The sequence below is a fragment of the Chiloscyllium plagiosum genome, unplaced genomic scaffold, assembly GCF_037043375.1.
Source record: "Chiloscyllium plagiosum isolate Xiang-an unplaced genomic scaffold, Cpla_swu_hap1 HiC_scaffold_28, whole genome shotgun sequence".
NCBI lineage: Eukaryota > Metazoa > Chordata > Chondrichthyes > Orectolobiformes > Hemiscylliidae > Chiloscyllium > Chiloscyllium plagiosum.
Genome location: NW_028270166.1, coordinates 482094 through 507501, shown reverse-complemented (window position 1 = coordinate 507501; position 25408 = coordinate 482094). Strand labels below are relative to the sequence as shown.

Sequence of the window (25408 nt, the reverse complement as noted above, 5' to 3'; positions counted from 1 at the left end):
CACTTTTAGCGCAGTCACCCATTCCCACACACTGAAACTGTGCTAACATTACATGGGCTGCATTCAGCACAGTCAACCCATGTTCTCAATTTTAGTTCTTATTATCACTTGTTAAGCTTGGCTTCTGTCCTGGCCTGCTCTCCATAATCTCCTTGTTTACCTACCCTCATTTCTCTCTCTCTCTCACACACTGGGGTCCATCTCCTCCCACCTCCCCTACATCAGCTGCAGTGGATACTGGCTGTAGAAGTTTGTCATTTGAATGAGTCAGAATGAAAGATGTGAAAGTGATGGAGAGCATGACCAAATTGCAGAAACTGACATTGCCCATCTACTCTGAGTCTAAAGTTGGCTTTGGAGCTGACAGATTAATCATTGACATGTTTCTCTCTCTTCTGCTGTCACAGCACAATAGCAATCATCACTGCAGATCAGTCTACGTCACTTTGACACTGATGTCACTAGACTTCTCTCCATTGACAACTGAATTGATTGTAAGCTGTTCAACTTATTGAGACTTTGCCAGATGTTCCAGGGATGAGTGTAATGCTAGGGAGATGGTGCTTGCCATGGAACTACTGTGACAGGAGGCTAATTGTAGAGGATCAAGGCAATCTGGGAGGCTAGAGTTAATATGTGCCATTGCTGACAATGATTAATGTCAGAGCCATTGAGTGCTTGTTAATTAAGGCAAGCTGCCTGATGTTTCTTTGGCATCTGAATGTTGGTAGTCTTCTTGAAGCAGTGGGAACTTCACATTGCAGTAAGGAGAGGTCAAAGATGTCTGCAAATGCACTTGCCAGTGGTCCACGCAGGATCTGAGTCAGCTTCCATGGGTTCACTCTCAAGTAGGCTGATCTAGCGTCTGCGGTGGTGACTATGGGTACAGGCACACCCGAGGCGGTCAGGTTGGGTGACATTATTTCACTGACATTCTGCTCAAAACAAGAATACATCGAGCTCATTGAGGAGGGATGCATTGTTGTCAGTGACTCTACTCAACTTCACTTTGTAGCCTATTGTATTGTGTAAACCTTGCCAGAGTTGACATGCATCCGTGTGGTTAGTCTGGGACTCTATTTGGTCTGGTATTGTCTCTTGGCATCCATGACGGCTTTGTGAAGATTGTAACAAGATTTCCTGATTCATCCATTGTTTCTGGTTGGGGAACATCGAATTAACTTCTTTCAGATTAACATCTGAGGATGCCTCGGTTCCTTCGAGCTTTCTAGTATCCTGTCATCAACTATGGTGGAAAAGCAAGCTGTTATTGATGGAAATCACTAACAGAATGGTGACGATCGTTTGAAAAATGTTTAGAAATAAATGGGGAAGCAAATGCAGAGCTCCATCCTTCAGTATCCAGTGAGTGTAAACATTTGACTATTGGGCAGGTGATATTCGGAACAATTCTGAAGAAGGGTTAACTCTGTTTTTTCTCCACAGAGGCTGTCAGACATGTTGAGTTTCTCCAGCAATTTCTGTGTTTGTTTCCAATCTCCGGCATCCATATTTCTTGGTTTGAGATTAACTTTCTATAGATCCTGGTCCAGAGGTTTATTTCCTTGTTGATAATAATACACTTTTAATTCCTGTCAGAGCTCCTGAACCGTTTGTGTCTGACGAGGAGCAATGTCTGGCCAAAGCAGCTTGCAGCTGGTATCATTACATCCAGGAAATTTATCTCTGGTTCAGAATGCCCTACATATTGATATGGAAGGGAGAGTTTCAGTTCATTATCTTCCACTTCAAAGGATGCCAATAGCTTGATTGCCACTGTTGCCTCTGGCCTGTTTATCCTTGATGTCCTTGTGCTGTCAGATCACATGGAACTGGGGCCCCAGTGGATGGGGTTTGAGAGCTTTCCTCTTTTATGATCCCTTTAGATATTGCTATGTTAATAAAGCCCTGAGTGTGAAGCCGATCCTACAGCAATTTGAGGATGATATAAAAAATGAAGAATTTGAAGAATATGGAATGTGTTCAAGGGCTGATTGTAAGTCTCCTCAGGAGAAGAGGAGGAAATGCTGCTTGAGGTTGCTGATTGTGTGCTTGATGAGGTAGTAACACAGGCTTTGAGGGAGGTTATTGTGGCTGTTTCTTTAAGTTGCTATGGAGACTTTATTTATTGGGATTGATCCTATTGAGGCAACAGGCCCAGTGATGTCAGCACTCAGAAAAAAAACTGCTTGTGCTTCACATTGGTTCTATTGTTGGTGATACTCCAGCCTAACTCAAGCTGACACACAAGTGTCACTGGCTCTCTCCTCCTGTCTCCATCACCAGCTCTCTGTTCATTCAGTCTCAAACAGATCAGCTGATGCAGACCGGCTGAATCTGGTGCAAGTGATTCTTTCATTGAACGTCTGTACAGAGGGAGAGAGAGAGATTCCCACAGGCAGGGAACAGACGCAAAGTGAGAATCTGAAAGTGCGAGAAATTAACCAAAGCAAGAAACACTGAACAGGGCACAGTGGGAGAACAAGGCAGACAGAATTTGAGTGAAGAAAATGGATGAGCCAAACATCCTGAGGCGCCGTGGGCTTCAGGTAAGTGAAGGAGACCGGAAACTTCCAACTCTAAGCATTGTATACAAGAGAGTAAATGAGTGAATAACATTGACAGTAACATTACAACAACAGAGAGTAACATCAGTGAGTAATACAGTGAGGGACATCAGGGAAGATACTGCAGAAAGCAAGGGTGCATTGATCAGAACCTCTCAATCCTCAGAGTGACAAGAAACAGAGAGAGGTGATAGAACATAGAACATATAACATTACAGCGCAGTACAGGCCCTTTGGCCCTTGACGTTGCACCAACCTATGAAACCAAACTGAAGCCCATCTCATCTACACAATTCCATTTTCATCCGTATGTTTATCCATTGACCATTTAAATGCCCTTAAAGTTGGCGAGTCTACTACTGTTGCAGGCAGGGTGTTCCACGTCCCTACTAATCTCTGAGTAAAGAAACTACCACTGACATCTGTCCTATATTTATCATCCCTCAATTTAAAGCTATGTCCCCTCATGTTAGCCATCACCATCTGAGAATAAAGGCTCTCACTGTCCACCCTATCTAACCCTCTGATTATTTTATATGTCTCAATTAAATCACCTCTCAACCTTCTTCTCTCTAATGAAAACAGCCTCAAGTCCCTCAGCCTTTCCGCATATGACCTTCCATCCATACCAGGCAACATCGAGTAAATCTCCGTTGAACCCTTTCCAAAGCTTCCACATCCTTCCTATAATGCGGTGACCAGATCTGTACGTAATAGTCCAAGTGCGGCCGCACCAGAGTTTTGTACAGCTGCAACGTGACCTCATGGCTCCGAAACTCAGTCCCTCTACTAATAAAGGCTAACACACCGTATATCTTCTTAACAACCTTATTGAGCTGGGTGGCAACTTTCAGGGATCTATGTACACGGATACCAAGATGCCTCTGCTCATCTACACTACAACGAATCTTACCATTAGCCCAGTGCTCTGCATTCCTGTTGCTCCTTCCAAAGTGAATCACCTCACCCTTTTTTGCATTAAACTCCATTTGCCACCTTTCAACCCAGCTCTGCAGCTTATCTATGTCCCTCTGTAAACTGCAACATCCTTCAGCACGATCCACAACTTCACTGACCTCGGTATCATCCACAAATTTACTGACCCATCCTTCTATGCCCTCTTCAAGGTCATTTGTAAAAATGACAAACAGCAGTGGCCACACAATAGATCCTTGCGGTACACCACTAGTAACTGAACTTCAGGATGAACATTTCCCATCACCACCACACTCTGTTTTCTTTCAGCTAGCCAAGTTCTGATCCAAACCGCTAAATCACCCTCAGTTCCATCCTTCTGTATTTTGTTCAATTGCCTACCATGGGGAACCTTATTGAATCCCTTACTGAAATCCAACAATTCCCTTCCTAACCTTGACCTCGCTGCCTCCATTTCAGAGAATAAACTGCCCACTGCCATCCACTACAAAGCCACTGACTCGCATAGCTACCTTCACTACAGTTCATCACACCCCACATCCTAAAAGATCTCCATCCCATTCTCCCAGTTCCTTCACCTATGTTGCATCTGTTCAGATAACACCACCTTCCATAACTAGCTTCTTGGCGAAAGTGAGGACTGCAGGTGCTGGAGATTAGAGTCAAGAGTGTGGTGCTGGAAAAGCACAGCAGGTCAGGCAGCATCCGAAGAGTAGGAAAATTGACATTTTGGGCAAAAGCCCTTCATCAGGAATTAGATAGGATCAAGGAAAACACTAAAGCTTGTGATGAACTGTAGTGAAGGTAGCTATGGGAGTCAGTGGCTTTGTAGTGGATGGCAGTGGACAGTTTATTCCCTGAAATGGAGGTAGCGAGGTCACGGTTAGGAAGGGAATTGTTGGAAACTGACAATGTGAAAGTTGTAGAGGAGTAGAAATTGTAGAGAAAATGAATGAAGTTTTCAAGGTCCTGGCGGGAGCATATAGCGGCACCAAAACAGTTGTCAATGTTCTGAAAAAAAGAGTTTTGGGAGGGAGCAAGTGTAATGGTCCCAATGTTGACAGGAGGGAAAGGAGGTTTTGCAGGAATCCACCAGTGTGAAAGAACTACATTGCGAGGATTTTGGATAATCCAACACGGGGGACGGAAAAAGAATTCTGGCTGTAACAGGTTGCTCCTTTTATGAGGTATGTTAGATGTTGGAGGTGATTTCCTTGAATTCCAGGAGGAGCAATTACTGTTTTATATGCTGTTGCATTGTTTTGGAACTCTGGAGAAAACAAAAGTCAAAACAACAGCATTTTTAAAAGGAGAGGACAAGACAAAGGCAGCACATGGTGAGGTCAGTGCAGGAGAAAGAGAGATAAATAGATAGATAGATAGATAGATAGATAGATAGATAGATAGATAGATAGATAGATAGATAGATAGATAGATAGATAGATAGACAGACGGACGGACAGACAGACAGACAGACAGACAGACAGACAGACAGACAGACAGACAGACAGACAGATAGATAGATAGATAGATAGATAGATAGATAGATAGATAGATAGATAGATAGATAGATAGATAGATAGATAGATAGATAGATAGATAGATAGATAGATAGATAGATAGAGAAAGAACCCCACATGGCTAACTGACACAGCAGGGAACCTGCGCAGGTACTGCCTGTGCTGTTTGAATCCATGTATCGCTGGACATTGGAGTGCGTCTGGGAAAATGAACAAACAGTGAAATTCACAACTGATCTTGGAGGAACCTGTTTGGGAGAAGTCACAGCACAGAAACAGATAAGTGAACATTTTTAAGTGTGGCCTTGCAGTAAGTCTGAAATAGTGAGCAGTGTGGGTTCTTTCTTGATTATACATTTTATTGAGATATGTCTATTGATTAAACTTAAAAATATAAGCCATAAGTATGAAGTTAACCTGGAGCAGTGTTTTGTAGAGGAATAAGACAGTGCTATTTTCTGAGTCTGGAGATTGAAAGAAGCAAAAATGGCCTTTAGTAGGGTGACATGCTCTTCTTGTTGAATGTGGGAATTTAAGGAGAGTTTGCATGTTGCTGAGGATTATATCTGCAATAAATGCTGTTGGTTACGAATCCTATCAGATTGAATAGATTGGTTGGAGAGACAATTAGAGACAATGAGGAATTTACAAGAGCAAGGAGATGTGATGGATGGCAGTTATAGGAAGGGGAGAAACGTTGCAGATACAGTCACATAGATGGGTTAACTCCAGGAGAGATAAGAGAGGGAGGCAGGTAGTGCAGGAGTTTTCTATGGCTAGTCCCATTTCAAACAAGTATGCTGTTTTGGAAAATGTAAGAGGTGATGCATTCTCAGGGGAATGTAGCACGAACAGCCAAGTTCTGGTACCGAGACTGGCTCTAATGCAATGAAGGGTACATTGGGTTCCAAGAGATTGCTTGTGTTGAGGGACTCTCTAGTCCAAGGCACAGACAGATGTTTCTGTGGTCAGCAGCAAAAAATCAGAATGGTGTGTTGCCTCACTGGTGCCAAGATCAAGGATGTCTCAGAGAGGGTGTAGAATATTCTCAAGGGGGAGAAGGACCAGCAAGAGGTCATTAATAGAACATAGAACATAGAAGAATACAGCGCAGTACAGGCCCTTGGGCCCTCGATGTTGCGCCGATCCAAGCCCACCTAAACTACACTAACCCACTATCCTCCATATACCTATCCAATGCCCTCTTAAATGCCCATAAAGAGGGAGAGTCCACCACTGTTACTGGCAGGGCATTCCATGAACTAACGACTCGCTGAGTGAAGAACCTACCCCTAACATCAGTCCTATATCTACCCCCCCTTAATTTAAAGCTATGCCCCCTTGTAATACCCGACTCCATACGCGGGAAAAGGTTCATACTGTCTACCCTATCTAACCCCCTAATCATCTTGTACACCTCAATCAAGTCACCCCTAAACCTTCTTTTCTCTAGTGAAAACAGCCCCAAGTGCCTCAGTCTTTCCTCATACGATTTTCCTTCCATACCAGGCAACATCCTGGTAAACCTCCTCTGCACCCGTTCCAATGCCTCCACATCCTTCCTATAGTATGGCGACCAAAACTGCACACAATATTCCAGATGCGGCCGTACCAGAGTCTTATACAACTGCATCATGACCTCAGGACTCCGGAACTCAATTCCTCTACCAATAAAAGCCAGTACGCCATATGCCTTCCTCACCGCACTATTTACCTGGGTGGCAACTTTCAGAGATCTGTGTACATGGACACCAAGATCCCTCTGTTCATCCACACTACCAAGTATCCGACCATTAGCCCAGTACCCCATCTTTTTGTTATTCTTCCCAAAGTGAATCACCTCGCACTTAGCTACATTGAATTCCATCTGCCACCTTTCTGCCCAGCTCTGCAGCTTCTCTATATCCTGCTGTAACCTGCCACATGCTTCCTCACTGTCAACAACTCCTCCGACTTTCGTATCATCCGCAAACTTGCTCACCCAACCTTCTAACCCCTCTTCCAGGTCATTTATAAAAATGACAAACAGCAATGGTCCCAAAACAGATCCTTGCGGAACACCGCTAGTGACGGCACTCCATGAAGAAACTTTGCCATCAACTACTACCCTCTGTCTTCTTCCATCCAGCCAATTCCTAATCCAAACCTCCAATTCACCCTCAATGCCATATCTCCGTATTTTCTGCAGTAGCCTACCATGGGGAACCTTATCAAACGCCTTACTAAAATCCATATATACCACATCTACCGCTTTCCCCTCATCAACCTCCTTCGTCACCTTTTCAAAGAATTCAATAAGGTTTGTGAGGCACGACCTGCCCTTCACAAAACCATGCTGACTATCCTTGATCACATTATTCCTATCCAGATGTGCATAAATCCTATCCCTTACAATTCTCTCTAAGACTTTGCCCACAACAGAAGTGAGACTCACCGGCCTATAGTTACTAGGGCTATCCCTACTCCCCTTTTTGAACAAGGGAACCACATTTGCTATCCTCCAGTCTTCTGGGACTACTCCTGTAGACAAAGAGGACATAAAAATCAAGGCCAATGGCTCTGCAATCTCCTCCCTTGCTTCCCAGAGAATCCTAGGATAAATGCCATCAGGCCCAGGGGACTTATCTATTTTCACCTTTTCCAGGATTTCCAACACCTCTTCTCTACATACCTCAAAGCCATCCATTCTACTTATTTGTGACTCAGTATTCTCATCTACAACAATGCCCTGTTCCTGAGTAAATACTGAAGAAAAGTATTCATTCAGTGTCTCCCCAATCTCTTCCGCCTCCACACGCAACTTCCCACTACTATCCTTGACTGGACCTATTCCTACCCTAGTCATTCTTTTATTCCTAACATACCTATAGAAAGCCTTAGGGTTTTCCCTAATCCTATCGACTAAGGACCTTTCATGTCCCCTCCTTGCTGCTTTTAGCTCTCTCTTCAGGTCCTTCCTGGCTACCCTATAACTCTCAATCGCCCCAATTGAACCTTCACGTCTCATCTTGAGATAGGCCGCCCTCTTCCATTTAACAAGGGATTCCAATTCCTTATTAAACCACGGCTCCCTCGCACGACCCTTTCCTTCCTGCCTGACAGGTACATAATTATCAAGGACACTCAATAGTTGCCCCTTGAACAAGTTCCACATATCCTTTACACTCTTGCCTTGGAGTCTACTTTTCCAAGCCACACATCCTAAGTCATGCCTCACCGCATCATAATTTCCCTTACCCCAACTATAACTCTTGCCCTGTAGTACACACTTATCCCTCTCCATCACGAGTGTAAAAATCACCGAATTATGGTCACTATCCCCAAAGTGCTCACCTACCTTTAATTCTAACACCTGGCCTGGTTCGTTACCCAGAACCAAATCCAGTATGGCCTCACCTCTTGTTGGCCTGTCTACATATTGTGTCAGGAAACTCTCCTGCACACATTGAACAAACACTGACCCATCTAACGAACTTGAGCTATAGCTTTCCCAATCAATATCAGGAAAGTTAAAGTCCCCCATAACAACCACCCTATTACTGTCACTCATCTCCTGAATCACCTTCCCAATCCTTTCTTCAATGATTCTAGGATTCTAGGATTATTCACACTGGAAGCAATGACACAGGAAGGGAAAAGGTTGAGATTCTGAAGGGAGATTAAAGAGAGTTAGGCAGCAATTTAAAAAGGAGGTCCTCAAGGGTAGTAATATCTGGATTACTCCCAGTGCTATGAGCTAGTGAGGGCAGGAATAGGAGGATAGAGCAGATGAATGCATGGCTGAGGAGCTGGTGTATGGGAGAAGGATTCACATTTTTGGATCATTGGAATCTCTTCTGGGGTAGAAGTGACCTGTACAAGAAGGACGGATTGCACCTAAATTGGAAGGGGACTATACTGGCATGGAGATTTGCAAGAGCTGCTAAGGAGGATTTAAATTAGTAAGGTGGGTTCGGGGTTGGGGGTTGGGGGGTGTAGTGAGGGAGGTGTATTGTGGGACACAGGGAGATAGTGAGGAAAGAGATCAATCTGAGACTGGTACAGTTGAGAAATGAAGTGAGTCAAACAGTCAGGGCAGGCAGGGACAAAGCAGAGAAAAGGTGGGACTGATAAATTAAACTGCATTAACTTCAATGCAAGAGGCCTAACAGGGAAGGCAGATGAACTCAGGGCATGGTTAGGAACATGGGACTGGGATATCATAGCAATTACAGAAACATGGCTCAAGGATGGACAGGACTGGCAGCTTAATGTTCCAGGATACAAATGCTACAGGAAGGACAGAAAGGGAGTCAAGAGAGGAGGGGGAGTGGTGTTTTTGATAAGGGATAGCATTACAGCTGTGCTGAGGGAGGATATTCCCGGAAATACATCCAGGGAAGTTATTTGGGTGGAACTGAGAAATAAGAAAGGGATGATCACCTTATTGGGATTGCATTATAGATCCCCCAATAGTGAGAGGGAAATTGAGAAACAAACTTGTAAGGAGATCTCGGCTATCTGTAAGAATAATAGGGTAGTTATGGTAGGGGATTTTAACTTTCTGAACATGGGCTGGGACTGCCATAGCATTAAGGGTTTAGATGGAGAGGAATTTGTTAAGTGTGTACAAGAAAATTTTCTGATTCAGTATTTGGATGTACCTACTAGAGAAGGTGCAAAGCTTGACCTACTGTTGGGAAATTAGGCAGAGCAGGTGACTGAGGTGTCAGTGGGGGAGCACTTTGGGACAAGCAACCACAAATGTATTAGTTTTAAAATAGTGATGGAAAAGGATAGACCAGATCTAAAAGTTGAAGTTCTAAAATGTAGGAAGGATAATTTTGATAGTATTAGGCAAGAAGACTGATTAGGGATAGTCAACATGGCTTTGTGCGTGGGAAATCATGTCTCACAAACTTGATTGAGTTTTTTGAAGAAGTAACAAAGGAGATTGATGAGGGCAGAGCAGTAGATGTGATCTATATGGACTTCAGTAAGGTTCGACAAGGTTCCCCATGGGAGACTGATTAGCAAGGGTTAGATCTCATGGAATACAGGGAGAACTAGCCATTTAGATACAGAACTGGCTCAACGGTAGAAGACAGAGGGTGGTGGTGGAGGGTTGTTTTTCAGACTGGAGGCCTGTGACCAGTGGAGTGCCACAAGGATCGGTGCTGGGTCCTCTACTTTCTGTCATTTACACAAATGATTTGAATGTAAGCATAAGAGGTACAGTTAGTAAGTTTGCAGATGACACAAAAATTGGAGGTGTAGTGGACAGTGAAGAAGGTTACCTCAGATTAAAACAGGGTCTTGACCAGATGGGCCAATGGGCTGAGAAGTGGCAGATGGAGTTTAATTCAGATAAATGCGAGGTGCTGCATTTTGGGAATGCAAATCTTAGCAGGACTTATACACTTAATGGTAAGGTCCTAGGGAGTGTTGCTGAACAAAGAGACCTTGGAGTGCAGGTTCATAGCTCCTTGAAAGTGGAGTCGCAGGTAGATAGTCTAGTGAAGAAGGTATTTGGTATGCTTTCCTTTATTGGTCAGAGTATTGAGTACAGGAGTTGGGAGGTCATGTTGCGGTTGTACAGGACATTGGTTAGGCCACTGTTGGAATATTGCATGCAATTCTGGTCTCCCTGTTATAGGAAGGATGTTGTGAAACTTGAAAGAGTTCAGAAAAGATTTACAAGGATGTTGCCAGGGTTGGAGCATTTGAGTTATAGGGAGAGGCTGAACAGGCTGGGGCTGTTTTCCTTGGAGCGTCGGAGGCTGAGGGGTGACCTTATAGAGGTTTACAAATTATGAGATGCATGGATAGGGTAAATAGGCAAAGTCTTTTCCCTGGGGTTGGGGAGTCCAGAACTAGAGGGCATAGGTTTAGGGTGAGAAGCGAAAGATATAAAAGAGACCTAAGGGGCAACTTTTTCACACAGAGCGTGGTACGTTTATCGAATGAGCTGCCAGAGGATGTGGTGGAGGCTGGTACAGTTGCAACATTTAAAAGACATCCGGATGGGTATATGAATAGGAAAGGTTTGGAGCGAATATGGGCTGGGTGCTGGCAGGTGGGACTAGATTGGGTTGGGATATCTGGTCGGCATGGACGGGTTGGAACGAGTAGTCTGTTTCCATGCTGTACATCTCTATGACTATGACTCTAAGACTTCTCAGCTCTCTCTTTAGGGCTAACTTGTAACTCTCAAATGCCTTGACTGAGCCTTTACGTCTCATCCTAACATAAGCCTTCTTCTTCCTCTTGACAAGAAATTCAACTTCTTTAGTAAACCACGTCTCCCTTGCTTGACCACTTCCTGCCTGTCTGACAGATACATAGTTATCAAGGCCACGCAGTAGCTGTTCCTTGAACAAGCTCCACATTTCAATTGTACCCATCCGTGCAGTTTCCTTCCCCATTCTAAGCATCCTAAATCTTGCCTAAACCCATCATAATTGCCCTTCCTCCAGCAATAACTCTTGCCCTATTGTGTATACTATCCCTTTCCATCACTAGTGTAAACATAACCGAATTGTGGTCAATATTACCAAAGTGCCTATCTACCTTTAAATCTCACACCTGTCTGGGTTCATTACCCAGTACCAAATCCAATGTGGCCTTGCCCCTTGTTGACTTGTCTGCATACTGTGTCAGAAAATCCTCCTGCACACATTGGACAAAAGCTGACCCATCTAAAGTACTCGAACTATCGTATTTCCAGTCAATATTTGGAAAGTTAAAGTCCCCCATAACAACTACCCTGTTACTCTTGCTCCTATCTAGAATTATCTTTGCGATCCTTTCCTCTACATCTCTGGAACTATTTGGAGGCCAATAGAAAACTCCCAACAGGGTGACCTTTCCTTTCCGGTTGCTAACCTTCGCCCATACTACCTCAGTAGATAAGTCCTCAAACGTCCTTTCTGCCACCGTAATACTGTCCTTGACTAATAATGCCACACCTCCCCCTCTTTTACCATCTTCTCTATTCTTACTGAAACATCTAAATCCCGGAACCTGCAACAACCATTCCTGTCCCTATTCTATCCATGTCTCCGAAATGGCCATAACATCAACGTCCCAGGTACCAACCCATGCAGCAAGTTCACTCACCTTATTCCAGATGCTCCTAGTATTGAAGTAGACACACTTCAAACCACCTTCCTGCTGCCGGTGAACACTTGTGCCCTTGAATCCTTATTTCTGACTTCACTACTCTCAACTTCCTGGATACTGGAACTACAATTTCGGTTCCCATCCACCTGATGAATGAGTTTAAACCCTCCCGAAGAGCATTAGCAAATTCCCACCCCCCCCCCCCACTCCCCCCGTGGATATTGGTACCCTTCTGGTTCAGGTGAAGACCATCCTGTTTGTAGAGGTCCCACCTACCCCAGAATGAGCCCCAATTATCCAGGTGTCTGAAACCCTCCCTCCTGCACCATCCCTGTAGCCATGTGTTCAGCTCCTTTCTCTCCCTGTTCCTCCCTTCACTAGCACATGGCATGGGTAACAAACCAGAGATAACAACTCTGTTTGTTCTAGCTCTAAGCTTCCACCCTAGCTCCCTGAATTTCTGCCTTAGATCCCCACCTTTCTTCCTACCTTTGTCATTAGTGCGTATGTGGATCACGACTTGGGGCTGCTCCCCCTCTCCCTTAAAGATCCTGAAATCACGATCAAGGACATCATGAACCCTGGCACCTGGGAGGCAACACAGCAAACGTGAGTCTCTCTCGTTCCCACAGAACCTCCTATATGTCCCCCGAACTATGGATTCCCCAGTGACTGATGCTCTGCTCCTCTCCCCCTTTCCTTTCTGAGCAACAGGGACAGACTCTATGCCAGAGATCTGTACTCTATGGCTTACCCCTAGTAAGTCATTCCCCTCGAACAGTATCCAAAACGATATACTTGTTATTGAGGGGAATAGCCACAGGGGATACTTGCACTGTCTCTTCTTTTTCCATCTGCTGACTGTAATCCATCTGCCTTTCTCTTGTATCTGAGGTGTGACTACCTCCCTGTAACTCCTCTCAATTATCCCCTCAGCCTCTCAAATGATCCGAAGTTCATCCAGCTCCAGCTCCAGTTCCCTAACGCAGTTTTTGAGGAGCTGGAGTTGGGTGCACTTCCTACAGATGCAGTCAGCGGGACACTCGGGGTGACCCTTACCTCCCACATTCTGCAGGAGGAACATTCAACTTCCCTAATCTTCATTCCCACTATTCAGAGACTGTATAAAAATAAATAATAAAAAATAAAGAATAAAGAAAAAACTAGTTGTCTTACCAATCTGATGCAATGAATCTTTTCTTTGTTTAGAGGAGGAAGATGGGTGGCACACACTATTTTTCAGACAGGATATAGTGGGATCCCCAGTGGATTGTATGAGGGCCACTGCAGTTACGTGGCATGGAAGTGATGTGCCAAACGCCTCCTTTACACTTCTACAATTCTGTGGTAAAAACAGAAATAGCTGGAGAAACTCAGTAGGCCTGGGGAGCATCTGTGGAGAGAGAACAGAGTAAATGTGTTTGGTCCAGTGACCTTTTTCAGAACAGATTCAGAACAATTGCAAGATATTGTCAGTAAACAACAGGGAAATGAATGAATAACGTGGTCTTTGTGCTGTCCACCTCTATGACGTTATGGCCAGCAATATTGAGATTAACATTAGTGAGAGAAACAGAAAGTTACAGGCACTAACATAATGGTAATGTTAATGGATAAATACTCATGAAAAATGAGTTCAAATTCCATCATGACACAGATTAGAAGTTAAATCAATTAATTGATTACATCTTGAATGTTCATAAAGCTGGCAGGGAATTACTGGATTATTACGAAAATCCATCCGATTCAGTAATGCCCTTGAGGAAGGCAAATATAGCATCCTCATGTGCTCTGGCCTAAATGTGAATCCAGACTCACAGCAATGTGGTTGTCTCTTACCTGCTCTCTGAAATGACCTAAGAGGCAATCACTTCGAACAAGCTGAATGGTTCAATAAATATAAAAATGGACACAGCACCTGACACAAGAAATGATGAAGCTTTACCTTGCCAGGGGGACCCTGCAAACCGCTGTCACTAACATCATGTGTTAAAATTGGAAGAGCTGCCAAACCGAGTAGTTAGAGACAAAATAAAACTGCCAATGCTGGAATCCAGGAAAGACAGGAGGCTGGAAGAACACAAATCAGGAGGTGGAGAAGTTGGCATTTCTGGTGTAACCCTTCTTCAGCACTGGGGGTGGGTGTAAGGAGACCTATAGATAAAAGGTGGGAGGCGGGCATGGGGGAGGATTTTGGGTGAGGAGAGGGGCAGGGTGGTGGGTTAGGGACAGGTGAACAAGGTGAACTGAGTAGTTAAGCACAGCATGAACTAGTCATACTCACCAAAACAAAACTTTAAATCAATATCCAGATTCCACCATCAGCTGCCCCAAGATTAGGTGCAGAACTGAGAAAGGAAGAAATTTCTTCATTTGAATGCTTGTGAAACTTTGCAGTTCTTTCTCACATAGGTTCTGGCTGTTCCATCATGGACTGGATACAAGGCTGAGATGGTTGGATTCAGAGAAGCTGGGCCCGAGGGAATGCATGGGAAACTGGAATTGAAGCTGATAATTATTCAGGATGGTATTGAATGACAGAATAGGGTCAAGGTCTAAATGCTCCACTCCTTATTTTTCAAAGGTGAGATCAGATAACTTGCCTTGGCTTTATGAATCCCCAGCAAAATTGAAGTCAATAGGAATAAGGAGGGATGCTCTCCTGGTCACACCTGGTTTATGCTGTAGGAGACAACAATCTCAGCACCAAGGCCCCTCAGCAAGAACTCCCCAGGGGCTGAACCCAACTATCCTCAATTGCTTCAGCAATGACATTCCCTCTATCATAAAGTCAGTGGTTGGGATGTTCACTCATAACTGCACAAATTTTCTCATAACTCCTCAGATGCACAAACAGTTCATATGCACAAATGCAGCTAGACCTGAACATCCAGACAGGGGCTGAACAGTGGCAAGCAACATTTGACCCACTCAAGTGTCAGGCAAGGACCATCTCCAGTGAGAGAGTCTAACCACTATCCCTTGACAGTTAATGGTATTTTGGAGATGGTGAGGACTGCAGATACTGGAGAATAGGAGTGGATAAAGAGTGGAGCTGGAAAAAGCACAGCAGGCCAAGCAACATCAGAGGAGAAGGGGAGTCAATGTTTCAGTCAGAATGTTTCATCAGGATAGAAAATGGTCTAAGAAATAAAGGGGAGGGGATTGGTCTGGGGCAAAGGTGGGTGGGATGGCAATAGTTGGATACAGGTAGGAGGTGGCTGTGATTGGTTAGTGGGAAGGGTGGAGCAGGGAGGTGGGAAGGAAGATGGACAGGTAGGTTAAGGGGCAGGTGGAGAGGGAGCGCTGGGCCTGGGATGAGGTGGGGTCTGGGGAGATGTGGAAGCTGGTTAATTGTAGGTTCTATGGCCATGTAGTACTGCCATCACTCAACCATCATCACCACCCGCTCTCCCCACCACCCCCCACCCACCCACTATCCACATCTTGTGATATTCAACGATCAGAAATAGAATTGGATTTGACTTGGAACAGCCTTCCCCTCACTAGCACCAGGTGAAAGACTTGCTCACACAGTCAATAACATCAGTAAGTGACACAGACAGTAATGATGGTGCAAAATATTCTTGAAATATTTCAATAATATTTTGCTTGACCCTGTTCTAATATTTCAGGGTCAAACAAAGAGAATGCTGGAGAAACTCGACAGGTCTGGAAGCATCTGTGGAGAGAGAAAGAGTTAATGTTTCGAGTCCAGTATAATTCTTCATTAGAACTGTTCTTCCATACCACAGATGCTGTCAGAGCCATTGAGTTTTTCTGGATGTTTACTTCAGATTCCAAAATGCACAGTATTTTGCTTTTATTAATATTTAGGCACGGTTTGCTGCAGCAGATGTGATATTTAACATTTTCTTTGTGGCTGGCCAGCTTGCCATGACTGGGGCATTGTTCAAGCTGAGTCTAGTTTTGTTCTTTTGCAGAAGGAGTTGAGTTTGCCAAGGAGACACAGTGTGTAAGTATCCAATACTTTGTGTGTTGCTTTAAGATACTAACCAACTCTGCAGCTTGTCTTTAGCTTGAAATGAAGGCCAATCACTGCCTACATCTTTCATTGCCGAAATGGTCACACAAACTAATAGATGGTAGGATCATAGAAACATTAACCCCTCGCTGCCCAAATGTTTGAATGCAGGGTCATGGCATTATTCTTGTACAAGAAAAATGAGAGATTCACCCTCAGCGATAATTGGGTTCTGTCAGTTTTTATTAAAAGCTTTTCAGAAAGTTTGGTTCAAGTTACATGAACTGACATTTGATGTTTAATTTGTAATTGTGCCAGGATGACACTCATGGCAATTTTGACTTTGGATTTTTGCTTCTGGTGATGACCCTAAATGTTTGTCTGATTTGACAACAATAACCTCCATTAAAATAGCATCTTTCATACCTGCAGTACATTCTGGTGGGCAGTGCTGAGTGGATTAGCCATATATCTTACCCCACCTCCTGGGCAATATTGACAGCACCCACCTGGGATGGTGGACGGTGGGATTCGTTCTCTCCCCTGCACTGCCATGCAGAGCTGCGGCATGTGGATTGTCAGTGAAAAATGGAATTGTGGGCTAGCAGCAGCAGCACAGTGATTGGACAGGGAGTGATAGGCTCCATGCACTCAAAAAGGTCACAGGTGTCAGAAGATTCAATGGGCCTGATGGGGCCAAGTGTCTGATTGAATGAAGGGTTAGAGGGTCCTGACAGTATCTAGCATTCATGGTGGAGCAGGGTGGGGGAGTGTAATGATCTGGCCATACAACGTGTAGAATGCAGTGTCGAATGGGTAAAGGGGCCTATATGTCAGTAACATTCCTGTAAGATTGAGCCGGACAGCTGCACCCATTCCTGAAGAAGGGCTCATGCCTGAAACATAGATTCTCCTGCTCCTTGGATGCTGCCTGACCTGCTGCGCTTTTCCAGCAACACATTTTCAGCTGCATCCATCCCCCACCTCACTAGCACCCAGTTTCCCAACTTCCGACTCTGATATTACAGGTTGAAGGCTAAGGAAGGATATAGCACTGGAACAATAAATGCATATAAAGGGCACATCAGAGGTTGGGAATCCTGCAGCTAGTAACTCACCTCATAACTCCCCAGAGCCTGTCCATGATCTACAAGGCACAAGTCAGGAGTGTGATGGAATACTCCTCATTTGCCTGGATGGGTGCAGCTCCAGTGGCACTGAAGAAGCTTGACATCATCGAGGACAAATCAGCTGCTTGATTGGCACCACATTTACCAGCTGCAACATTCACTCCCTCCACCGTCAGTGGCTGTGTGAGCTCTCTATGAGATGAACTGCAGTTACTCACCATCTAGAAGGACAAGGGCAGCAGATACATGGAAACACCACTCCCTGCAAGTTCCCCTTCAAACCACTCATTATCCTGACTTGGAAATATATCGCTGTTCCTTCACTGTCGCTGGGTCAAAATGCTGGAATTCCTTCCCTAAGGGCATTGTGGGTCAACCTTTGGCACATGGACCGCAGCAGTCCAAAAGCAGCAGCCCACCATCACCTTCTCAAGGACAACTAGAGATGGGCAATAAATACTGGTTAGCTAGCGAAGCCCACATCCCATGAGCAAATTAAAAACTGAGAAGTTCAGAGAATTGATTCAGTTTTAAGAATTGAAATACTCAACTTTCCTGCCCATAAAAATAAATTGATACAGCATAGAGACAGACAGCCAAACCAAATCAATAAGTGCATCTGAAACAGGAACAGGAGTAGACCATCCAGCCCCTCGAACCTGCTCCAAAATTTAATGGGATCATGGCTGATCTGACATTCCTCATGTCCACTTTCCTGACCTTTCCCCATAACCCTCGATTCCCCTTTTGATCAAGAATCTGTCAATCTCAGCCTTAATTGTATCTAAGGATTCTGCCTCCACATCTCTCTGTGTCAAAGAGTTCCAGAGTCTCACAACCTTTTGAGAAAAGAAATTCCTCCTTATCTCAGTCTTAAGTTGGTGCACCTTTATTCTGAGGCTATTACCTCTGGTTCCAGCTCTCCCAGGGGAAACTTCCTGTCAGCATATACTGTATCAAGCTCCTTCAGAATCTGAGATGTTTCGATGAGATCACCTCTCATTCTTCTAAACCCAGTGGGTAGAGTACCAACCTGTTTAACCTTTGCTCATAAGACAATCCCTCCACACCAGGGGCCATCCTAGTGAAGCTTCTCTGAACTGCCTACAATGAAATGATACTTTTCCTCAAATAATGGGGACCAAAACTGCTCACGGAATCCAGGTGTGGTCTCACTACCACCTGTAGAGTTGCAATGTGATTTCTCTATTATTATACTCCAACTGCCTTGAAATAAGGGCTAACATTTCATTAGCCTTCCTGATTATCTGCTGCCCCAGGGTGCTAGCTTTCTGTGTTTCGTGCATAAGCACTCCCAAGGCCCTTTGTGTGCAGCTTTCTGCAGTTTTAGTCATCTGTATAATAGTCTATTCTTTTACTCTTCCTTCCAAAATGAACACCTTCACGTTTTCCCACTTTGTACTCTGATTGCCAGCATTTTGCCTACTTACTTAAACTATCAATATTTCTCTCTGTAAATTGTTTGTAGCCCTCTCTCAACATGTTGTTCCACCCACTTTTGTGTTGTCTGCAAATTTGGCTATAATGCATTTGTTTCTCTCCTCCAAGCATTAATAAATATTGTAAAAATTAGCAATCCAGGCATTGATCCCTGTGGAACCCCACTGGTCATGGGTCACCAACCTGAAAAAGAACCCTCCTGCCCATTAGCTAATCCTTATCCCTTATCAATATCCTACCTCCAACACTGTGGGCTTTAATCTAATGACTTATCCTTTTGTGAGTTAATTTGTTGAATGCCTACTGGAAGTTGAAATACAATACACCTACTAGTTACCCTCCCTCTATCCAATTTGGTTGAGACTGCCTAAAAGGTTCTAATGAAGTAGACACGATTTCCCTGTCATGAAGCCATGCTGATTCTGTTTGATTACATTGTGATTTTCTATATGCTCTGCTATTACTTCCTTAGTAATTGATTCCAACATTTTTCCAACAGTACATGTTAGGCCATTTGGCCTGTAGTTATCCACGTTTTGGCTCCCTCCCTTTTTGAATAGGGGTGTCACATTGGCAGTTTTCAAATCCTCTGGCACTTCAGAATCCAATGGTTTTTGGAAAATTATAACCAATGCATCCACTATCTCTGTGGCTACTTCTGTCAGGATTGTGGGATGTAAGCCATCAGAGCCAGGAGATTTATTAGCCTTTGATCCCACTAGTTTGTCTAATATAACGTTTTTAGTGATGGTGATAGTGCCTAATTCCTCCCCCATATTCATTAGTATTAATGAGATTTTTCTGAAGTATTTTCCATCATAAAAACTGGTGCAAAATATCTGTTTAACTCCTATGCCATTTCCTTGTTCTCCATAACCTCCTCCCCAGATTCATTTTTTTATAAGACAGATGTTCACTTTGACCTCTCTCTTCCTTTTTATATATTGAAATCAGCCTTCCTACTTCTGTATTTGCAACATAGTAAAATTACAAAGACTCTCAAAATTGATTCCCAATGGTTCTTACCCAATCCCAGAACAATCAATTCCGGGCACTGGTTTATGGCTTGAACAAAAGACGAAGCAATTTATTAGCAATATAGAACTTTAGCAGAGTAAAATTAAAGAACAAAGTAATTTGATTAATGTCTGTGATTTCAATCCAATTTCTCTTTTCCTCCAGATCATTTGTATATATTACAAACAACAAAGGTCCCAGTGCTGATCCCTATGGAACACCACTAGTTACAGATCCCCATTCTGAAAAGCACCCTCCCACTGCTACTCTCTGCCTTCTATGGCCAAGCCAGTTTTCTATCCATCTAGACAGCTCACCCCTGATCCCATGAGACGCTATCTTCTGCAGCAGCCTGCCATGAGACCTTATGAAATGCCTTACTAGAGACCATGGAGACAACAACACTGCCCTTTTGTCATCAACCATTCTTGTCACCTCCTCAATAAACTCCATCAAGTCATTGAGACATGACCTGCCCCACTCAAACCCATACAGTTTTATCACTAACATGTCCACTCGCTTCCAAATATGAATAAATCCTGTCACTCAGTATCTCCTTCAATAGCTTCCTGACCACTGACGTTAGGCTCACTGGCTTGTAATTACATGGATAATCTGTTTTCCTTTCTAAACAAAGGAACAATATTTGCCATTCTCCAGTCCTCTGGAACCTTGCCTGAGGCCAAAGAGGATGCAAAGATACCTGTTAAAGTCCCGACTATTTCCTCCCTTGCCTCTCGCAGTATCCTGGGATAGACCCCACCTGGCCCTGGGGACTTGTCTACCTTTAATACATTTCATAACACCCAACACTTTCTCCTTCATTACGTTGACCTCCCTGAGAGTATTCATACACCTTTCCCTAGCCTCAACCTCATGTCCCTCTCTTTGGTGAATACAGGTGTAAAGTATTCATTAAGGATCTCACCCATTTTCTCTAGCTGCACACATAACCTCCCGCCTTTATCCTTGAGTGGGCCTACTTTTTCCCTACCTACCCTCTTGCTCATAACATATCTATAAAATGCCTTGGGATTCTCCTTAACCCTCTGGTCCGCATGCAAGCATGACCCTGACCTACCCGTAGCTGGTCATTTTAACACAGCGTCCTGCTCATAAGCCCATGTGTCTGTCCTCAGCATGCTGCAATGGTCCAGCAAATCACAGTGAAAACTGGAGCAGCAACATCTTTAACTATGTCCTTTACAACCTTAATATTGAGTTCAACACCTTCAAATTGTGAACCCATTCCTCCCCTCCCTTTTCGCTTTGCTTGTTACATTCTCTGTCACCATGTCCTTTCTCCCCTCCCCCACCCCAGTGGGACTGTCTGTTCTTCCCAATCTGGCAATTAGACACATCATTGTTCTGCCATTCTCACATTCCGATCACTTCATCTGAACTATCAACATCATTTCTCCCCCAGCACTCCACCTATCCCCTACTATTGCATAAATGCTGTCCCCCTCCACACTTCACTTCAGCTCTGATAAAGAGTTATCTAGACTCGAGATGTTAGCTTGCTGTCTCTTCATGGATGTTGCCTGACCCGCTGTGATCACCAGCATTTTTTGTTTTCAGTACAGATTCCAGCATCTGCAATCATTTGCTCCTCCTTAACCCTGCTGGTCAATGATATTTCATAGCCCCTTTTAGCCCTCCTAACTCCTTGTCTGCCGTCCTTCATAGTTTTTCTATATTCTTCAAGGACGTCATCTGTTTTTAGCTTTGTCCTTACCTATAAATATCCAAAAACTAATGGAATTATGGTCACTCTTCACAAAATGCTCTCCTACTGAAGCTTTGATCATCTGGCCAGACTCATTTCCCAATTTCAGGTCTAGCATGGCCCCCCTCCTTCATTGCACTATTTTGGATGCGTCAAACAAATTGCTCTTCATCCAATCCCCTGACATTAAGGGTGTCCCACTCGATATGGGGGAAGTTAAAATCACTGATCCCAATTTGATTGGGTAAAGATTTTCTGCCTTGTTTTGTTATATCTATGAATCTCTGGAGCTCAGTTATGAGAAGCTGAAACTTCCTTGATTGCTCTTGTCTGCTATGGATCAACTCTGAGACTGGATATATTCACAATATTCCAAAGAAATCTGATAGTTGGGTCTGAGAATTTGCATTTGTATTGGCTGTAAATATTGTTCCTGTAGATAATGCACTACAGCTCATGCTCCAGTGTCATGATTAAGACATCATCTGTGTGTACAACTTTATCAAGTCCTCTTAGAAAGCTTTACATTATCCTCTGGAAGATTTCTGGCTCTGCGTTGGTCTGATACCCAAGGATCATTTGTTGAAACAAAGCCCTCTTCATTGGAATAATGAAGTTTGTGAGCAACTTCAACTTTTCATTCAGTGTACTTCCTGACAACCACTTTCTGCACTGAGCTTCATGAAGGTCTCGATTTTGCTAAGGTCTCGTAGAATAATGACATCATAGAATCCCTACAGTGCGGGAACAGGCCATTTGGCCTACTGAGTCCACAATGACCCTCAGAAGAGCATCTCACCCCCTCCACCCTATCCCTGTAACCCCACATTTCCCATGGCCAATCCACCTAACCCACAGATCTTTGAACTGTTGGGAGGAAACCAGAGCACCTGGACACAACACATACAGACACGGAAAATGTCCAAATTCCACACAATCGCCCAAGGATGGAATCAAACCTGGGTCCCTGGCCCTGTGAGGCAGCAGTGCTAACCACTGAGCCACCGTACCATCCTTGAATAGAATGATCTTTACATTCATTAGTTTTGTTCATTCATATGAAATCCATTGAGCTATCCCGAACAAACAACTTGTTAGTTCTATCTCAGGTGAAATAATCTATTGTTTCAACACAGAGTCAATTTCCCTTGTTACCTTAGATCGAGAACGGTTGAGGAATTTGGCCAGGTGTAAACCAACACACTGGCTTCATTTTGGGGTGGGCAGTGATATGCTTTGTCATCTTCAGTCCTCTTAATCTTGTGAATAACTATAAAAATTCAGCTCTGAACTTTTAGGCTGATCTACACAGTTTTGTACTTCCTCTACTCTGCACTACCAGAGTTTCAGGATCAGGAGATGATCATGTTGCACAGAGATGAGAAGAAATTTCTTTACTCAAACAGTTGTGAATTTTGGAATTCTCCATCCAAAAGGGTTGTAGCGTATCCATCGCTGAATATATTTGAGGCTAGAATAGAAAGATGTTTGGTCACTCAGGGAGTCAAGGATAGTGGGCAAGAAAGGAAAACTGAAGCCCAATATCAGTCATATTCACACTGAATAGTTGAGCAGAGATGACAGGTTGAAAGGTCTGTTCCTGTGCCTATTTCTTCGGTTCACATTGATACAATCTTTCCTGATTTACAAAATAGGAACATAAAATCTTGAGGAGGCCATTCAGCCCCTCGAACCTGTTTCATCATTCATTGAGATCATGGCTGATTTGTGGCCTTACTCTGTATACTTGTTGTTTGTCCATATTCCTTAATACCTTTGCTTAAAATGTATCTATCTCAGATTTAAAATTAACAACTGATCTAGTGACCATTTTCGTATGGAAGAGAGTTCCAAACATTTACCACCCTTTGTGTGTAGCAGTGCTTTCTATCATCTCCCTTTCATGAACCACCTGGCTCAAGTTTTTACATTATGCCCCTAATTCTGGAATCACCAACCAGTGGAAAGTGTTTATGTTTATCTACCCTGTCATTTCTTGTCAATGTCTTGAAGACTTCAATCAGATAACTCTTAAACTTCTCAATTCTACAGAGATAGACTAAATTTGTTTAAGAAATGTGTAAGAATGAGCAACTCTGGTTTAGGATCGTGGGTATCTTTCAGTATCAGAATCATTGAGTTGAAGCCAGAAGTTAGCTCAGTCACCAACCTTCAAGAACTGCAGAATCCTTCATTTTAGCAGACTCGGTTCAGTCAATTCTCCATTGCAATCTATTTGTGAAAATGTGTGAATGTTGAGTGTGCACAAGTGAAAGGAAGATTGTTGTTTGACTGGGTTGAGACCAATAAAAACTATCCTGGGCTGAGGGAATGAGCGGGTTATCTAATGAGCAAAGATAACTCAGGCTGGGGCTGAACCAACTGGAATAAAACAAAGAACTGTAGATGCTGGGAATCTGAAACAGAAACAGAAATTGCTGAAGAAACTTAGCAGGTCTGGCAGCATCTGGGAGAGAAAGTTGGCTTAAGATTTTAAGTACAGCATGAAAAACTAGAGTTAACATAGATCAGGGGCAGCTGGGAATGTGGAGTTGAGGCCATAATTAGATCAGCCATAATCTTGTTGAATTGGATTGGAGGGTTGAGAGGCCAAATGGCCTACTCTTGATTATAATGCACATTTATAATTGTGTTCTCTTTTCTGATTAAAACCTTAACAGACCTGACAGATTGTGTCTTTTCCAAAGGTGGCACTTGGTTAAACTTCGATGGAATGGGCTGTTAATAAAAAAATCTGGATGTGATTAAGCACGGAGAGGGAAACAGTTCAGCTCTTTAGCGGGTGGGAATGATACTGAAACCAGTAATGTCAGGAAGAGTGTTGGATTTGAGTATGTCAGCTGGTTCTGGGACGAACATGGAGGAGCTATTTTGGAGTAATGTGTTTTCACCTATTGTCAAATAATTAAACCTGGAAGTAGCAGCTCATTCCATACAGCACCACCCTCTGTACAGACTTTGGCTATTCACCCTATCCATGCCCCTCATGATTTTAAAATTTTCAATAAGGTCAGCTTCCAACACTGCAGGGAAAATAGTCCCAGCTTATTCAGCCTCCCCCTATTGCTCAAACTGTCCAACCCTGGCAATGTCCTTCTAAGTCTTTTCAGAACCATGTCAAGTTTCACAACATCTTTTTTATAGCAGGGAGACCAGAATTGACTGCAGTATTCCAAAAGTGGGCTAAGCACTGTCCTGTACAGTGCAACATGACTTGTCAACGCCTATACTCAATGCACTGACCAATAAAGGTAAGCATACCAAACACTTTCTTCATTAACTTGTCTATCTGTGGCTCCACTTTCAAGGAACCATGAAGCTGCATTTCAAGGTCTCATTGTTCAGCAACACTCCCCAGAACCTTACCATTAAGTGTAAAAGTCCTGCCCTGATTTGCCTTTCCAAAATTCAGCACCTCACATTTATCTAAATTAAACTCCATCTGCCACTCCTCGTCCCATTGGCCCATCTGATCAAGATCCCGTTGTACTCTGAGGTAACATAGAACATAGGACAGTACAGCACAGTACATGCCCTTTGGCCCTTAATGTTGTACCAGCCTTTTATCATACTTTAAGATCAGACTAACCTACATACTGTTCATTGTACAAACTTCCATGTGCCTATCCAAGACTCACTTCAATGTCCCTAATGTATCTGACTCCCACCGCTGGCAGTGCATTCCATGCACCAACCACTCTCTAAGTAAAGAACACGACCTCTTACATCTCCCTTAAACCTTCCTTCAATTATCTTAAAGTTGTGCACTCTTGTGATAGATGTTTCTATCATGGGATAAAGTCTCCAGGTCTGAAAATGTGTTGCTGGAAAAGCGCAGCAGGTCAGGCAGCATCCAAGGAGCAGGAGAATCGACATTTTGGGCATGAGCCCTTCTTCAGGATACCTCTCCAGGTATCTACTCTGTCTATGCCTCTCAACAT

The 25408-nt window shown here is 43.6% G+C and overlaps 1 protein-coding gene across 1 annotated transcript in view; it reads left to right on the top strand.

The window, feature by feature from the left end:
- Positions 1 to 2449: 2449 nt before the first annotated feature.
- Positions 2450 to 25408, top strand: part of LOC122565068 (microtubule-associated serine/threonine-protein kinase 3-like) — a 334201-nt gene continuing 311242 nt past the window's right edge. The window contains exons 1-2 of the mRNA XM_087975852.1: positions 2450 to 2549; positions 16069 to 16100. Coding sequence (XP_087831978.1) covers positions 2511 to 2549; positions 16069 to 16100 — 71 coding nt within the window. The 5' untranslated portion in view covers positions 2450 to 2510. The remainder of the gene's footprint in view (positions 2550 to 16068; positions 16101 to 25408) is intronic.